The 16572-nt window shown below is 38.1% G+C and overlaps 1 protein-coding gene across 12 annotated transcripts in view; it reads right to left on the bottom strand.

The window, feature by feature from the left end:
• PAM (peptidylglycine alpha-amidating monooxygenase) overlaps positions 1 to 16572 on the bottom strand; it is a 240452-nt gene that overhangs the window by 18185 nt on the left and 205695 nt on the right. For all 12 annotated transcript variants that reach the window (XM_036410914.2, XM_036410915.2, XM_036410916.2 and 9 more), the window contains 5 exons: positions 13628 to 13757; positions 4430 to 4546; positions 2008 to 2080; positions 880 to 1090; positions 255 to 455 (listed from right to left, as the gene is read on the bottom strand). In XM_036410914.2, coding sequence (XP_036266807.1) covers positions 255 to 455; positions 880 to 1090; positions 2008 to 2080; positions 4430 to 4546; positions 13628 to 13757 — 732 coding nt within the window. The remainder of the gene's footprint in view (positions 1 to 254; positions 456 to 879; positions 1091 to 2007; positions 2081 to 4429; positions 4547 to 13627; positions 13758 to 16572) is intronic.

The following is a 16572-nucleotide window of genomic DNA, read 5'->3' as shown; positions in this document are numbered from 1 at the left end:
AATCAATATTTGGGAAAACATTTTTAACCCATTAGAAACAGTAAAATCTTTGAGTTCTTCATTATATTCATATAAAACTTCAGTTGAAATTGATTTACAATGAACTAACAGTTTTAAAATTATTTTAAGATCTAATATATAAGGTATCTTCAATCCTTTAAGAAAAAAGAAAAAGAGCATGTGACACTAAGACAAATACTTTTTAAGAACGGAGTATAGTGTGACAAAAACAAAAATAAATTAAGGTAAAATACCTGGTATATATGAAATTGCAAATACATTTCTTCCAAATGATGCATGCTTAATCTCTCGCACGAATTCTTTGGTGTCAGTTTTAAAACACTGGATCCGACCATTTTCCCTGTCTGCCACACATAATTGACCCAAATGAGGCACAAGGGCCAAGCTGTGAGGAACGGTAAACTGGCCGGGTTGGGGATTGCTCCCTGAAGATTCTACAAAACACAGAAAAACCTCAGATATATAATCTGTAATAGCACCAAAAGTCTGACTCTACAGTTCTGTTTTCCAGATTCATGACAGCAAACCATTAAATATCTGGAACCAGGGGGGAACTAAAGTAAAGCAGTATATATATTTATTCCATTAATATCTATCACCCACCAACACATTAGATATTTATTCTCTATTTAGATAAAATCTGGGGGTAAAAGTATTCTTTTTCCTCTTGTAAGATGTAGGGGGGGCGGTGTGTGTGTGTGTGTGTGTGTGTGTGTGTGTGTGTGCGCGCGCGCGCGCCAGGTAGATGCATATAGAGGCCCCGTTTTCTCTACTACAGGGGACAATGGCATCCTAAAGAACGTGAGGGGTACCAATCTCCTGTTCCTGCTGATATTGGCAACGAGTCTGATTTGGTACCTTCTCCCCACTGTGTGATGAACTTCCCACTTGGAGAAAATTGCACAATCCGACTGTTGCAGTAACCGTCTGACACATAGATGGCTCCGGTGTCGGGATCCACGGCCACATCAGTGGGTTGACAGAAGTGATTCTGGTCACTGCCTGGTTGCATGCTCCTTCCCAGGATTAGCAGAGGGCCTGCCTTGCTGTTTGGATCCAGTTTGAACACCTTTTTCAAAAGGAACAAAAGCCTCATTGCGTGGTTATTACTGACACCCACCCTCATGGCTAAGAACACTTGCACAGGCAATTAGAATGTAAGCTCCCAATAATTACTTAAAACAAGATACTTTTTTAAGAACTGGAAATCAACTGGTCAGTTCCTTCATTAGATAACGGAGGAGATTAGAGATTAATTAGTTTGTTCAAGGTCACCCAGGTAATTATTAGTGAATGGAGACTAGTACAAGGATGTCCTGTTCCATCCACACCTATTCCATGCACTTCCTTATCTTTCCTTAGCTTACAATGCTCTCCGGACAATACATGAACAATAAACGTTTACTGAGATAATGCTTGAAGATCCTGGTAGCTATGTCTTCTGAGTTCCAGCATTTCCCCCCCCCCCCCCCCCCACCAACCCCCTAGTTTCTCTAGTTCTTTGCTGCCTACTCTAAAAACAGGTATCAAATATGAACTTTGCTTCTAAGGGAAAAACTTATGACTATTCTGTGATTGAAATATAACTTATTTTTAAAAAAGACAAAATTTTAATGTTTAATACATAAACATGAAGGTACCAGAGACCTAGTCTTCAATTTAGTGAAGATGAGAAAAAGAAAATAGAAAGCACAAGGAATGAAATAGAACTAAGACCTGAGGACAGAGAAAAGCAAAGAAAACGTGGAAGCAAAGAAGGAGGTTGGCACTAAGGTTCCTGCCAGTTCAAAAGAGGAGGTGACTTGATCATTTATGAATAGCTTTTCCTAGCACTAACTTCTAAGAGAAATATTTGAGATGGGGCTGCTCCTTTTTCTTGTTATAAACTAACTGGGTCACAGGAAAGATGCAGGTAAGGCAGAGCATTTTGAAAGCAATACGTCATGATCTTGTATTTGAATAACTGCCAAATGGAAGATAAATTACCTGATGCAGAGCCACGTCAGTGACCCAGTAATTTCCATCTTTATCCACACTCAAGCCATGTGGCAAGTAAAACCTGCAAAATAAGAATAACTGTCTTGAATATATATTAATTTCCAAAGCATGTGTATGATGAATGTTTTGGTAATTAACCTATAAAGACAATATAAATTAATAAATGTATACCAGCATTACAATAGAAAGGACCAAAATGAATTGTTAAATTAAAATATTTGTTATATAAAGAGATAGCCTTATGACAAATCTTAAGCAGTAATCATTTAAAATTTTATATAAAAATAAATTACAAATATTTATTGTAAAGTATGGTATGTTAAATAATGCAAATAACATCAATTTAAAAACAATTTCTCATGATCTCACTCATTTGTGGAATATAATGAACAACATAAACTGGTGAACAAAAACAGATCCAGAAACAGAGAAGCATTGATCAGACCATCAAACCTCAGAGGGAAGGTAGGAGAGGGTAGGGGTAAGGGGGAGAGATCAACCAAAAGACTTGTATGCATGCTTATAAGCCTAACCAATGGTCACAGACAACAGGGGGGTTGAGGGCATGAGTGTGGTGGGAGGTAGGGGAAGAAATGGAGGGATAAGGACACATATGTAATACCTTAATCAATGAAGAAAAAAAATTTAAAAAAGTTCTAAGATCATAAATATTAACATCTTAGAAATGTACATAAACAAATTTGGCTAGAGAAATAGAAATTGATTTATATAGTTTGAATCATTTAAATACACTGCAAGATAATGTAATTCTGTAGTAATATAGGACATCAGTATATGACTTAAAAGCTTTAAGAGTGCCTACTAAAGACAGTAAAACTCACAGAAAACAACTTCCAGCAGACATGGGCTATGCCCATCCAAGCAAAGTGAGTGGTGTGCCAGATAACCATTTAACAATCAATTGGGATGATCTGGGTAAGCGAGTTGTAAACTAATGTGGATAGAAGCTTACAGGCTTAAGGAACTTGGACGAAATTAACAAACACATGGACAATATCTTAATATGGTGTGGTCAAAAGACATCGGACAATCGCCAAGCTGTTTGTCAGCATCTGGCCTTAGCATCATGCTGGCACTACACTTTTTTTTTTTTCATGACTCAAGGCTATGATATTAATTCATTGAACTAGATCTCTGTTTTGGTGACTGAATGTAAGAGCTATGATATGATTTTGACATAACACCCCACTGTTAGCCAACTCCATTTAGCGGCCATTGCTCTGCCCTCCTCTCTAATTCCTTTCTGGAATGAGAATGCTTCTGATTAATGGGTGGACCATCAAGGAGACAGGTTCAGACACACTGAGTGGTGGAGCTGGTATTAGAATTTGTTCCCTGACTCACAATCTTAGAATCTTATAAAACTCTAATTATTGCCCATCACCATAAGCAGCTGCATTCAAAGAGGTGGCTCTGTGCCTTGCAAAGAAGCTGGCTCTCCCTGTGCCCAAGCAGATGGAGAAGGAACAGTTCCTGAAGACGCCAAGTTCAAATGGTTGAGGACACTCTGTAAGCAGGTGACCTTTCTTCCCATGACCTTAAAGTGTCAGCCAACTTTATTTTTGGCTGCCAAATGCCATCCAGGAATAAGATCAAATAATGAGTGGCTTTCAAGGCCAAATTACCTATGCATACTAAGGAAAGATAAAAAGGACATTTGGTCAGTTTTCAATTTGAGATTGAAAAACAAATGCCTTTTTTCTTTAATGAGTTTGATTATATCACTTTTCTGCTGAATAATTTTTTTTTAAATCTTCAGATGTAGCTGAGCACAACTCCTTCAGCTATGTGTATTCATGGCTCTCTCAAGCCTGACTACCTATTAGAATCACCTGGGGGGGTGGTTTACAAGTATTCTGATGTCCAGGCCTCATCCCAGACTATATCTGAATCTAATTTTTTTAAGCTTCCAGGTGATTTTAATATTCAACCAGGGTTTAGAATAGGCTACTTAGAAATTGAAAGATGAGATGGCCTAATTATTCTCCTCCTTTTTTTGTTGTTAATCCTCACCGGAGGATATTCTTTCCCATTGATTTTTAGAGAGTGTGGAAGGTAAGGGGAGAGCAGATAGAGAGAAACATCGATATGAGAGAGACACAACAATTGGTGCCTCCCACAGGTTCTCCAACTGGGGCCAGAGATCAAGCCTGCAACTGAGGTATGTGACTGTCCTTCACTGGAATCGAACCCACAATCCTTCGGTCTGAGGGTTGACATTCTAACCACTGAGCCAAACTGGGTAAAACAGCCTCCTGTTTTCTTAAGCTGTGCTTTCTCACCATCGCTATACAACATACTCTTCCCAAGACCATATCCAGTGATGCCCTTTGTACCCAACACTCTATATAGTACACAACTCAGTAACAATATAAATACTTCAACTCACAGATTTTTCCCACTGGATTGGAGAACTGCAGCAGTATTTGGATCGATGACAAGAATAGTGTCTTCTTTGATTGGCCCAAGTCCTCTTTGCTGGTAAACAAATTTGCTGTCAAAAGAGCTTTAAAAAAAAAAAAAAAGCATTAGAATAATAAATAAATAAACCAAGTCAATGAGCTTGAGAATGCAGACTATTTACTTGAGATTCTAAATACAGAGTAAAAAGAAGAGCTCAGATGTATCTGACTTCCCTCTGTCCTGGACGGTTCAGCACCCTGGATCACGCACACAGCAGCCGCTTGCAGAACTGCCGCTCAGAATGGCCACGGAGCAGCCTGGGAGCTGCTGGAGAAGCAAGGTCTCAGGTCCCAGTGAATCTGAATGTGTAGCTTCACACCATCCCCACATGACTCATGGGCATGCGATTTTGAGGAACACTACCTGTAACTCTTTAAGTAACTAATATTTTTTAAAAGGTCCTCAAACTACTTTAATAGTTATTTTCTTTCAAATTACTAAAGAAAGCATAACTTACTTTAATTTTCTCTGTGATGATAAAGGAACTATAAATGATAGCAGGAAGGGTAGTGATAAAAAAAAAAATAGGTTGCTATTGTACTAGCCATAGATACAACATACAAATCACATGAAAAAAATATGAATGACATTAAGTATTGATGGAGACATATTGGTACTTTGGAAAACCAACAGACTATACTGCTCAAATCTGCATACAGCTGTTGATCACTTGGTTGGTATTTTTATGGAACTTATGTAGAATTCCAGTAGAACAAAAATTTCAAAATATAATCTGTTGCCATTAAGAATATACATCACACAATTATGTGAGCATCTTGGCTATTATAGTCTTTTGGATATTTTTCCTGAAAGATAACCATAAGTCCCTGAGGTAGTTCTTATTAATGACCCATTCAATTGGTACAAAGTATTGATTCATCTTTGTCAACCTAAAACTAAAGTAATACTGGTTACATATGCCATTATGTAGAGTTAAAATCACATTATGTATAGTTAAAATCACACAACAATATGTAGAAAAAATAGACATAGGTTTATGAAGTAGAAGTGACATCACAACAGAGCAGATTTTATGGGATCATTATTAAATTGATATTCATGGGATCATTATTAAATTGAAATGTAACATTTTATTTGTAGTGTACAAGTTGTTATTAAATCAGGAAAGTTAAAAATCTGGTTTCCCTTTTTCTTAAATTGAAAATTTTAGATAATTGTAGACTCACATGCAGTTCTAAAAAATAATACAGAGTGGTTTCTTGTACATTTTACCCAGTTTTCCCAAGCATAGCATTTTGTACAACTATTGTACAATATCATAACCACGATACTGATACTGATAAAATCTACTGGTTATATTTAGATTTCCCTCTTATATTTCCTAATTGTCTTTTTATTCTTACAGTTTATTTGCTTGGGCATGGAATATACTATAGTATATTACTAGTCCCCACATAAGAGTTAGTAATATGGAAAGTTGCCATATATTCATAATTCTGACCAAGTGCTATCATTGCACATGTAGACAGTGATCTGACCCACCACTGGCTGGTAGTAATAGTGCACTCCAACTGTAAACACCGAGAAACCGAGAGCAGATAAGACCTCAGCATACCTAATGTTATCTCTTATTTGTAAAATGACAAACTGAACAAGAAGCCTGATATTTTTACTTGTGATTTCCTCAAGAAATGGGCTGCAATAATTCTGGAAGATAACTGCCCCTTTAGTTTGTCCTGTCATTCACTTAAATAGTCACCTAAATATCTGGTCCTAGGGTCCTACTATTTTAGGAAATGACATTCATACAACTCATAGAATGGGAGAAAGTACAAAGGAGACCCCCTCCCCTAGAAATAGATACTGAACTCGAACTTAAAATTATTTTTATAGCTTCAGCTTATTTCTCCAGCACTCAAATATTTCAAAATGTAAACTTTAACTCACTGGAAGCCATGTCTCTCAGAGTCAAGAACCTGAAATGTTAAACTTGACTTCCAAGAAACCAAGCTATGGTAAGGAAGAAATATAAATAACCCAGATCCATATCCTATGTCAGTCAGATGGAATGAAACTGTTGTAGCTGATAAATAGGTAGAGGAAAAACATCCTTTATCAATGGCACTGTTCTGTACTGCCCACAAATGTAGGAAAAAATATATCAAGTCATTGGTGCTTTACTGTGATAAACACAATTTGTGTGTGGGCATCTCTACTCATAATCTAGAAATGTCAAATTTCTAGTGGTGGTAATATATAGTAGCTAACTCATCTGAGGATTATCCCCTTTCATTTTATTATTCACTTGTTGGTGGTGTTATAGCAAATCGTGAAATAGCAAATGAAGGAACCAAGAAAAAAAAAAGTAATAAAACTAAATAAGCTACCGAATAAATAAATCAGGTATTTTAATTAAAAAATTGGATACACAGAAAATATCAGATCTCTCCGTTTATCAAGGTTTCTTTCTCAGTAGCATATCACAATGTAACAACAATTAACTTTGTGTGCTTTTTTAGACTCTTGGTTACCATAAATTACCCTCCTGTCATTAGTGTGCACAGAGGGCATTTTATGTGATGCTTTAGACTAGCCACTTTTCCTACAGTAGATAGCTTTATGATTATTATTCGCAGTATTGCTATCATTCTGCTATATTCATTAAGGATCTCAGTGATTAGACAAGTTCTTGAATTTACTGTTTAGAGAATCTGTTCATTTAAAGACCACCTCTCAAAACAGAGAAAAAATGCAAAGTAAACATGACAAAACAAAAACTAAAGATGACATCCTATTTATATTAGCATCATTTAAATATATCAATTTACTTCAGAAACGTAAAAAGCAAATAATGAAATTCTAGAATTCTTAAGAAGATTACAACTTTAAAGAAATTAACCAGAACACAACAGGCCTGACTGTTGCATTAAAAGTCTTTTGTGGTACCCTTTAACAGACGGCCATATGTTTAAACTGGAACATTCAGTCACTCTAATGATTGGTGGGCCAGTCCTAATCCCTTCACTTGGGATGCTAGAAGCTCCATGTAACTAACAGCTGCCCCCTGGTAGCTACACAGAGTAAGAAAAGAACTTGGTATTTCTTTAAATGACAAATCTCTCTCTCTCTTTCTCTCTCTCTCTCTCTCTCTCTCTCTCTCTCTCTCTCTCTCTCTCTCTCAATCATAATCTGCCTAATAAACTAGTTTATAAATTCTGTTATAATTCACAGAAAGGTAACCCTTGAATAGCTCACAAATAGATGTCAAACTACAAAGCTGGCTACGGGGTTGCTGTAGCAAAGTGCATATTTGGTGTTCTAAAGCAGCCAGCCCGGGTTATGTGTTGCAGAGAAGTCTTTATTTCAACCACATCTAACTTTTTACAGGATATAATAATACCCTGCACATTTCACCATGCCCGGAGCGCTGTTGATCTTTGTTTGCTTCTTAAGAAAAAGCACTCAGCTGAAAAGACTGAACTGTGGCCTGTGGGCTGGAATTCATCAGTTCTTTATTTTTAGCAGTTTGAATCCCCCACTAATGATTTTGCACATTAGCAGCTAATCAAATAGTTTAGATAAGGCCAAGGAGAAATGCTCTGCTGTGGTCATACAGAGAAAGAACTAGAGTAAGGAGAAAATAAACTTCTGTGCCATCAATCCCAATTAAGAGAAACAAAATAAATAATAGCAACTGAAGAGAGAAATAAAATATAATGTTGTAATTACATAAATTAAGAAGCTGGGGAAACAGCCATAGATTTTCAAGTGAGAATTTAAATGGAAATGTACCCTCCAAAGACATACCATACAAAGGCTAGAGGTCTTAAATGGAGTATAATTTGATACTATGTAAAAAAAAAACCGCCACACTTACTTCTGAATATATACACATTGCAAAAAACCCCTGTGAGGAGAGAATGTGACTATTCAGTGCCCTGATGGGGTTAGCAGGAGAGATGTCACAGACAGGAATAAAAAACAAAACAAAGGATGAGGTATCAGGGCAGTGGGCTCTGGTCAGTTAGGGCGGGCACTTGGGGATGAGTCACTTAGCACTGGTTTTTGTTACTCACAGAATAAGGCGCCTATTAAAGAACTTATGTTTTTGGTCTATAGACCTTGAGAGTTAGCGAGTTCAAATGTCTTGATGCAGGCCTCAAGGTTAGGAATTGATAACCAAGTTTCAAACCCAGGTCTGTTTTTAAAAAAGAAAAAAAAGTGGCCTTCTCTTACTGGGAATGTACTCTATTAAATTGAATGTAAATGTGAGAGACACAGAAGAACTTACCTCACCAAGAAGAATGAGAAGAAAGGGTGTAAAACCGGAAGAAAGGAGCTGGAGGAAAATGGGAAATGGCAATCTTCGAGAAAAGGGTAGAAAATGGAAACGTTGTTGCAGATCCCTTATAATTTTCTCTCAGATAGGAAGGCACTAAGGTTCCACTCAGTCACTTTGAGTTCTGTTTTCCAGGCACAATTAATTCTTAAGGTATGAGAGAATTTGCAGATGTAGTTGCAGAACCTCAAGCTGGTATCTTAAATGAGTCACCAGAAAACTAGTGAGGCAAATCTTGAACTAAGTCTCCTGCAAGTTAGGAAGTGGATAGATTTCTGAAATAATTGATTTTATCAAAATTCTATAAAGCATTGATGAAGAGAAGGACTGAGAGCTATCTGGGGAGCAAGAGGAAGAAGATTCCCAGAAGACTAAAGACTAAATCTTTGAGAACAACATTTGTTTAACCAAGCATTTGACTACTCAAGTTTTATACACAACATTTAAGAAAGATATGACAGGCATGCTCATCCAGCAGATCTAATACAAACAAGGCTGAGAGGGACTGCTCTCTCTCTGGTTAATTAAGAATAAAATGATATCTGAAAACGGAAGCAATGCTAAATCTACTGAAGTGAAATATAACTGGAATAAAGTCTTGCATTTAAAAAACACTCTATGAGTATAAGTTTCCAGTAAAAACTTGAGCACAGTTTATACAATATATTTGGAGATCTTAGCATGTTACGAGTCCAACACAAGTCAATAAGGTGGCAATATTCTTGCTGAAGAAAAGTGAATACAATTGCAATAGATACCTACAATCACATCAAGGAAATAACTGTATTGCTGAGCAGATACTACATGAGGTGCTGTGGCCACTTCTCAACCAAACCCTTTAAGGGGCTTGGAAACCAGAGTCCTTTCAGATGAAAGTGTCATGTCAGCACCAAGACTGGGTGAGGGTCTGGGGGTATTTAGTCTGCAGAGGACAAGGCTGTCTTCAAATAGGCATATAACCACACTGGGTAAATGGGAGTAAATTCATGCTGCATCAGGCTGCCATGAGATGGAGTTAGGGACTCAGATTTGAGATTAACATAATGAAGACCTTTATGACATCTGGATGAGTCCCATAATTGAAGAGTAAGTCTCATCTCTAGGGAATTTTTTGGCTCTGAAATGCTAGCACTGGCTGACTGCAGGTGATTTTGTAAAGAGATGTCTGCATTAGACAGGGAGCTGGAGATGAACTATTCATGGTATTACTACAATTCTGGTGGATGTGTGCCTTTCTGGGTGCCCAATGTCTGCTGCACTATTTTGTGCTAATGAAACCTCATTTTTTCCTTTAGTTGACCCAATATTTTGAACTTCTCTCTCAGCCCATTATTTTTTGATGATGTCAACTCTACTCTCACATCCAAGGAATAGAAGAACAACAACAAAATTGAGGCTAAGCCAAAGAGTGGATTTCATTCCTCTGCCTACAAATACTGGTTCAGGGATGGGGGAGACATGGCTCAGTCAGACTGAAGAATGCTAAAAGACTCAATTTAAGAATTTTTCTATTGAGTTATCAGGGACATAAACCATATCTTCACTGTAACTAGTATGATAATGGATTCTCAGGGACTAAGAAAAGAGCCAATTAGGAGAAAGTGTGTTAAAAAACAGATCCCATTGATACTGTTTGGGCCATTATACCTTTGAAGTTTTCATTTAGTATGCAAACTAACAAATTTCTTCTTTCCCTAAGCTTCTGTGTGTTGGGTGTTCTCTCTTACTGGTAAAAAAAAAAAGACTCACAAGTGATACAACTCCTGAGATCTCTTTCAACTCCATATGAAGAAATAATAAAATATATAAAATAAGCAAATTTTAACACCTAAAAATTAGGGGTAAAACACATGGTTAGGTTTAGTTGGTATGTGATGTGAGTTCTGCACAGTAGACCTTTGACCACAGCTGGATAAATAAAAGGTCAAGAAGTGAGTCTTTGACAGTGGGGGTGATTTTAAGACAGAAACCCAGGAACAGCTGTTACTGAGCCAGGAGCTACCCAGCTCCTACTGGGAAGCATTTAAACATCAAAGAGCTCTAGCTGCCATGCTGCCCTAACACCAGGGCAGACAAGAGGATCTTTAAAATTTCATTACACCCTGCTGGTAATAGGTATTTCCTATTTTATCTGGAAGAAGCTTCTTAAAGTAAGAGGCAGAGAGGAAGAAAATAGAAATCAAATTGAGAAAGGGAGTGACAATCATCTTTCAGGATGTTAACTGGTTTATTATTATTATTACTAACTGGTTTATTATTATTATTATTACTAGGGTCTCTAGTGGCTGGCAGTGGCCACTGGTACTCCTTCCCTTCCCCTGGCTGGTCCCACCCCCTGGTCAAACTCCTGGAAGTTTGAGGGGATAATTTGCATACTATGCTATTATTATGCTTATTCAGCATGGTAAAGTAGAAGAGTAAGAGCTGATCAGGGATATTGGGTGAGAATGAAGAGTAATAGTAAAGACAGATGGTGTGATGATGTCAAAGGAGCTTTGGGTAACAAGTATAATTAGAGATTATCATTAACTCCAAGCATTGTCTGATACTTAAAAAATAACCTTCTAAAAATTAGGGGACACAGAGTGTATAGAGTACTTAGCTTTGGTTGAAAGCAAGCCTTGGCCTTATGGAACCTATAATTTTGTGAACATGAGGAATGTTCAGGATAGGAAAGACTCCAAGAAAATTTAATGTAGGATTTATCACTACTCTATCCAAGCAGTGGTAGCAATAAGAATGCAGTTTCCACACCATTTTAAATTTCCATTGTCTCTCACCAGCCCAACATAAATTCTACATGAAAGTGCTTTTTTCTTTGTACAGTCCTGGGATACTTAACAAGGGAGAAGAAAAACTATGTACTCCGTTTTATTTTACATAATGTGACTTGTGTATGCAGGATGGGTGATCATGTGTGACTGTTCAAAGAACAGAGCTCACAAATCCGAATCTATTTTTCTAAAAAAAAACACATAACAATGAACAGAGCAATCCACTCCTAATTCCCCTCATGAATGATAAAGCAAACAGTTGTTGAAAGCAGAGTGCTGGGAGCTGGGAGAGCATTTCCTCACAAGCACGAATGCACAGGGTGCTAGAGACCAACTGGCAATACTGGAGAGGTGGAGGGAGCGAGGGAGAACAAGGATTCTCACACCTGAAAGGAAGAGATGAAGAAGAAAGGAGACACAGAGAGGTAACGAGTTGAGCCAGCACATCTGCTCTGAGGAAGTCTTGCGTTTTAAACACCACCACGTGGTTGGTGCCATGTATGAGGGTAAAGACACCAGGGCTTTGGCAATGATACCGGAATTGCTTTACACATGACACTGGGTATCCAGATGAAAGCTAGATGCCAGGAAAGAGCAGTTTTCCAGTTAGAACTACATGTCACAGAAAATGTTCTTACGTGGTTCTTGTTTCGAAGTCTCGTGTCATCTCCGGCCCAAAGCTGCCTTTCACTGACTCTCTTTTTTCTAATAAGCTAGTCCAGCCTCTGCTGTTTAACTGGAATAAATATAACATTAAAATAGAAAATTGGGCTTTGTCCAACTCAACTTTAGCCAGCTGAGACAGCATCAATGCGAGGGAATGATTCAATGGGAGGCAATTTTCTTCTCTGACAAAATGAGGCTAGAAATCCATGCAGAAAACTTGGCAATGTCCATTAACATGAAGAATATGCTACAATGAATAGTAATGGTTTGCCTTGAAAAGCACATGTTAAATATCATTGGATGTTCAATAATGGCTAAGACGATGTATGAGAGATGCATGAATAGGAATATCGAGTCCGATTGTTTCCTTTGAACTCTGCAATGTTCTCTTTCTCCGGCCCCATTTTCAAGCCTGACAACTGGAAAGGACAATTAAACAGGAACAAAGAGACCAATCTACTCTGAAATGCTGATTGCATTCCACCTTCAACTGCACCAAGAAAACTGTCGACATGTGTCTGTGATGCAGCAGATTTAGCATGAGTGTAATCAACATCTCTGAAAAAAAAAATGAGGGAAAAGAACCATCGAAGTACACACATGGATCCTCCATGTTCTGGACTCTACCGATGTATTCTTGAAAGGAGAAGACTGATCCACTTAATTGATAAGATATTAAAAAATGTACCTTCTAATATAAATGTTTGATAAGACAAATTCATAAATGGGTATCCATTACTCAGGAAATTTAAAATAACCAGCTAAATTTTGGAGCAATCTTTTAAAAAAACTTATGTGAATGTGTTTATAACCATGTAACAGGCAGCATCTCAGAATGGGTACTGATCATTTCTACGCGGGTGGTGGCCAAACTGCTCCGGCCACAGTCCCTAAAGGCTGCTTGCCATCACTGTCGAGGAGCAGTCCGAGGGAAAGGGCGAGTCCAGCGGCCTTAGAACAGGCTGCACCCAGGATCGGGAAATAACAAAGTGCGGTATTATAGTCGAAGAGTAACTTTTCACACACTTCCTCTGAAGTCTTAGAGTTCCTCAGCCCATTTCTTAACTGCTTTCAGGATTATTCTCCTTAGAAATGTGAAGGTGAGCTTACGGGAGCAAAGCATGGTAGGTAGGCAGAATCACAGATGGTTACTGCCTTCTCATAAACTAGATGATAAGACCACTACTTTTGTTTTAAGATGCACCAGAGTTCTGCTCTGTTACTTGTCATACAATAAAAGAACAAATATATTTTGCTCGCGCAAATCAAGTTCAAAAAGAACCTTGAATGTTCTGTTCTCTCAGCCCTATTCTTTAAGTGTCATAAAAAGTGTCGCATGCTCTTTTTATTTTCTTTCACTCTTTGAAGGAAAAGTATTACTTACTTTCCGTCCCAGACATGGTCACCTCTGTGGAAAATCACCAGGTTTTTCTTAGGGTCCACGGCCACCCCCGAAACCTGGCCTGCTAGCAAGTATACGCCAGGCCAATCCAGTGCCTCTTCTACATGGAAATCTACAAAACAAAGCCGTACATTGAGTGTAAACAAGAAAGCTGGTACGACCTCATGAAGATTCACATTCGTCCAGTAACGTCACTAGGTGCAAAGAAAAAAATAAATCAAGCCGTGCTCTACATGACATTCCACATGCGCATGCCAGGCAGCCTCTGGAGCTATGAATCGGGTAAGCGATTGTGAACTGCCCGGGAATTGCATGCTCCCTTGTCCTATTGATAAGATGCCTATAAAACCTGCTTACCTTAAATCAGTAAGAACAAATGTGAGACCACCTTCTTCTTAGTACGATTCTTATTTTAATTAGTATCTTTGGAAAATGTGGCTACATGGATGGCATCATTTTAATATAAAGCTTCTAAATGTTGTAAATAAATGCCAAACATGGCTAATTAAGCATTTCTCTCTCTCTCTCTCTCTCTCTCTCTCTCTCTCTCTCTCTCTCTCTCTCTCTCTCTCTCTCTTTCTCTCTCTCAACTTGTGTACATTCTGATGTTCAATATACACCAGGCCCTACACTAAGCCATCCCTGTACAAGGAACTATATAAGATGCCAATTTCATTTTTTCCTAATTTCAGAGTTCCTATGAAAAAATGGGAGTGGGGAGACATCCTTTTTCACTGCTTATATTTCACTGTTTCTTAACATAAGAAGGAAAAATTATAGAAACTCTTTGACTGAATGACTTCCAAGCCATTCTTATTTCTGACCAGAATACGTTTAGCTGGGTTCATTTGTGGTAATCCCTTTACAGACATTCAAGTAAAGTGGTATGATGTATGGAGTAGCTACGCTAAGGATATATAGTTACAAAGATGCTATGAAATCTGTTGTATCAGTGTCAATATTTCTTCCCCTCCAAAATGCTTCAACAGAGATGCTGAGAAGTAGAAAAGAAGCAATTCCAGTCTCATTTATCCTCCCACCCTCTGGAGGATGTAGCAACACTGCAAAAATCTCAAAGACGGGCATTAAAGACAAGGCAGAAAGGGAGGCACAGGGCTTCCAGAATTAGCTTCTGTCTGGGAACTTGAGAGGATGCCAGTGTGAGAATAAACACTTTAAAATAATTCTCTTGACTATAAAAATTAGTAATTTTTCACTTAAAATATTTTACCTTTGCACATTTATCATTTCTCTTTCAAAAAAATTAACAAAGCATAGCACAATCAATAGGATGTTAGATCACTTCTGCCTACAAGCTCTGCTGAAGCATCTTTAACAAATATCCCCTAAGTGTACTGTGTAGGTGAGGCATTATGCTAGATTCTGGGAACACACACACACACACACACACACACACACACACACACACAAAATAAACCTACTAGAAATAAAACATAATTTTTAGCCTTGAGGAACTACAGAATGAGAAACAACAGAAAGCAAACATAGGGCAGGGAATGTGGGAGAGGCTGGGAGAGGGAAGGGTAAAGGTCAGACCTGAGAAGTTTCCCAGAAGAAATGTTTGTGCTTACACTTAAAGGTAAGTGGGGGGTTCACTGAGTATAGAAGTGGGGGGAGAGCATTCAGATCAGAAAGATCAAAAGAGAGGATGCTTATAATTCCAGGATGTGTTTCAAGTTCTTTATGTAACAGGGAAAGAATGCTTGTGTACCTCAGGTGGGAATCTGGAAGCAGGAGGCAGATGAACAGACCCAGAAATCTAGGTTAGACTGGAAAATGTGTTGTAGACAACATGAAGGAATACGGATTTAAAAATAAATGCATCCGTAGTTCTGAGCTGTGGTGTCTTGCTCTATGATTAATTTTGAGGCATGCTGCAAGTACCTTACCAGTAGCAGTAAAGCACAGAGTTTGGGAAAATTTGCTTTTGAAATATGTGAGTGCACATGAGAATGTCATTCTCGCTCACGTGTGCTTTGATATACCCTCTTGAGTTGGGGAGGAGAGGGGCAGAGTTACAGCTGGCATTTCTAAATCTGTAAACAGTTCTGGGCGCAGCAATGGATGTGAGAGGGGCTGCTCAGATGAACAGCATTCATCATTTATCACGCTTGTCATAATAGGAAGAAAGGACACAAATTGCTGCTGCAGGCGGTTGGGAGCCGCTGAAGGTTTTAAGCATGGAGTGACATGATTAAAACCGTGTTTATGAAAGTAAACTATGGAAACAGGGCATAAGCATAGTAATTAGAGATGTCTAGATGGATCAACAGATGGATAAATCATCCCCCAAAGAAAAGGTATTAAAATATTTTAAAGGTGCTTGAATTTCAGGTTGTACTTCATTCATTCTCATCTCAGTTACAGCGTGTCTGTTTGGGGGTCATGATGCTGTACTCATTCGCCAGCTCCTGAGGATTCTGGATAGGCTCCAAGAAAACCTCAAACTTCATAACAATATAAATGATTAGTTGCTTTATTCAGATTTTTGAAGCCTGGAACTACGACAAATCTACATGGAATTTCTTGAGGGCAGGGATCATGTCTTATTCCCTGTTTATTCACCAAGGCTTGCACGGGGCCTAGCCTACTGCAAGGGCCTAATAAATGCATGAACCTGAATGCGATGCTGGTCTTTTTTGCTTATTATGTTTTCAACTAGCATTTAAACAGCCTTATAATTAACTTGTATTACCCCTTGTTTATCCCTAGCACTACACTAGAGACATTGTGAAGTGACTCAGTAATAAAGGCTAATTGGTGAATTATTTTCATTAAATACAATAAATAGATATTATGGTTCCTGGAACCTTTCTAGTCAGTGGCTCACCAGCTGGTAATGGAATCGAGGTGTTCATGAAGGTGCAGAGATACTAATTCTGATAGAAAAGATGCAATTTCCAAAA

Source organism: Pipistrellus kuhlii, unplaced genomic scaffold, assembly GCF_014108245.1.
Source record: "Pipistrellus kuhlii isolate mPipKuh1 unplaced genomic scaffold, mPipKuh1.p scaffold_m20_p_4, whole genome shotgun sequence".
In the NCBI taxonomy this organism is placed as follows: domain Eukaryota; kingdom Metazoa; phylum Chordata; class Mammalia; order Chiroptera; family Vespertilionidae; genus Pipistrellus; species Pipistrellus kuhlii.
This window is presented reverse-complemented; position numbering and strand designations above follow the sequence as displayed.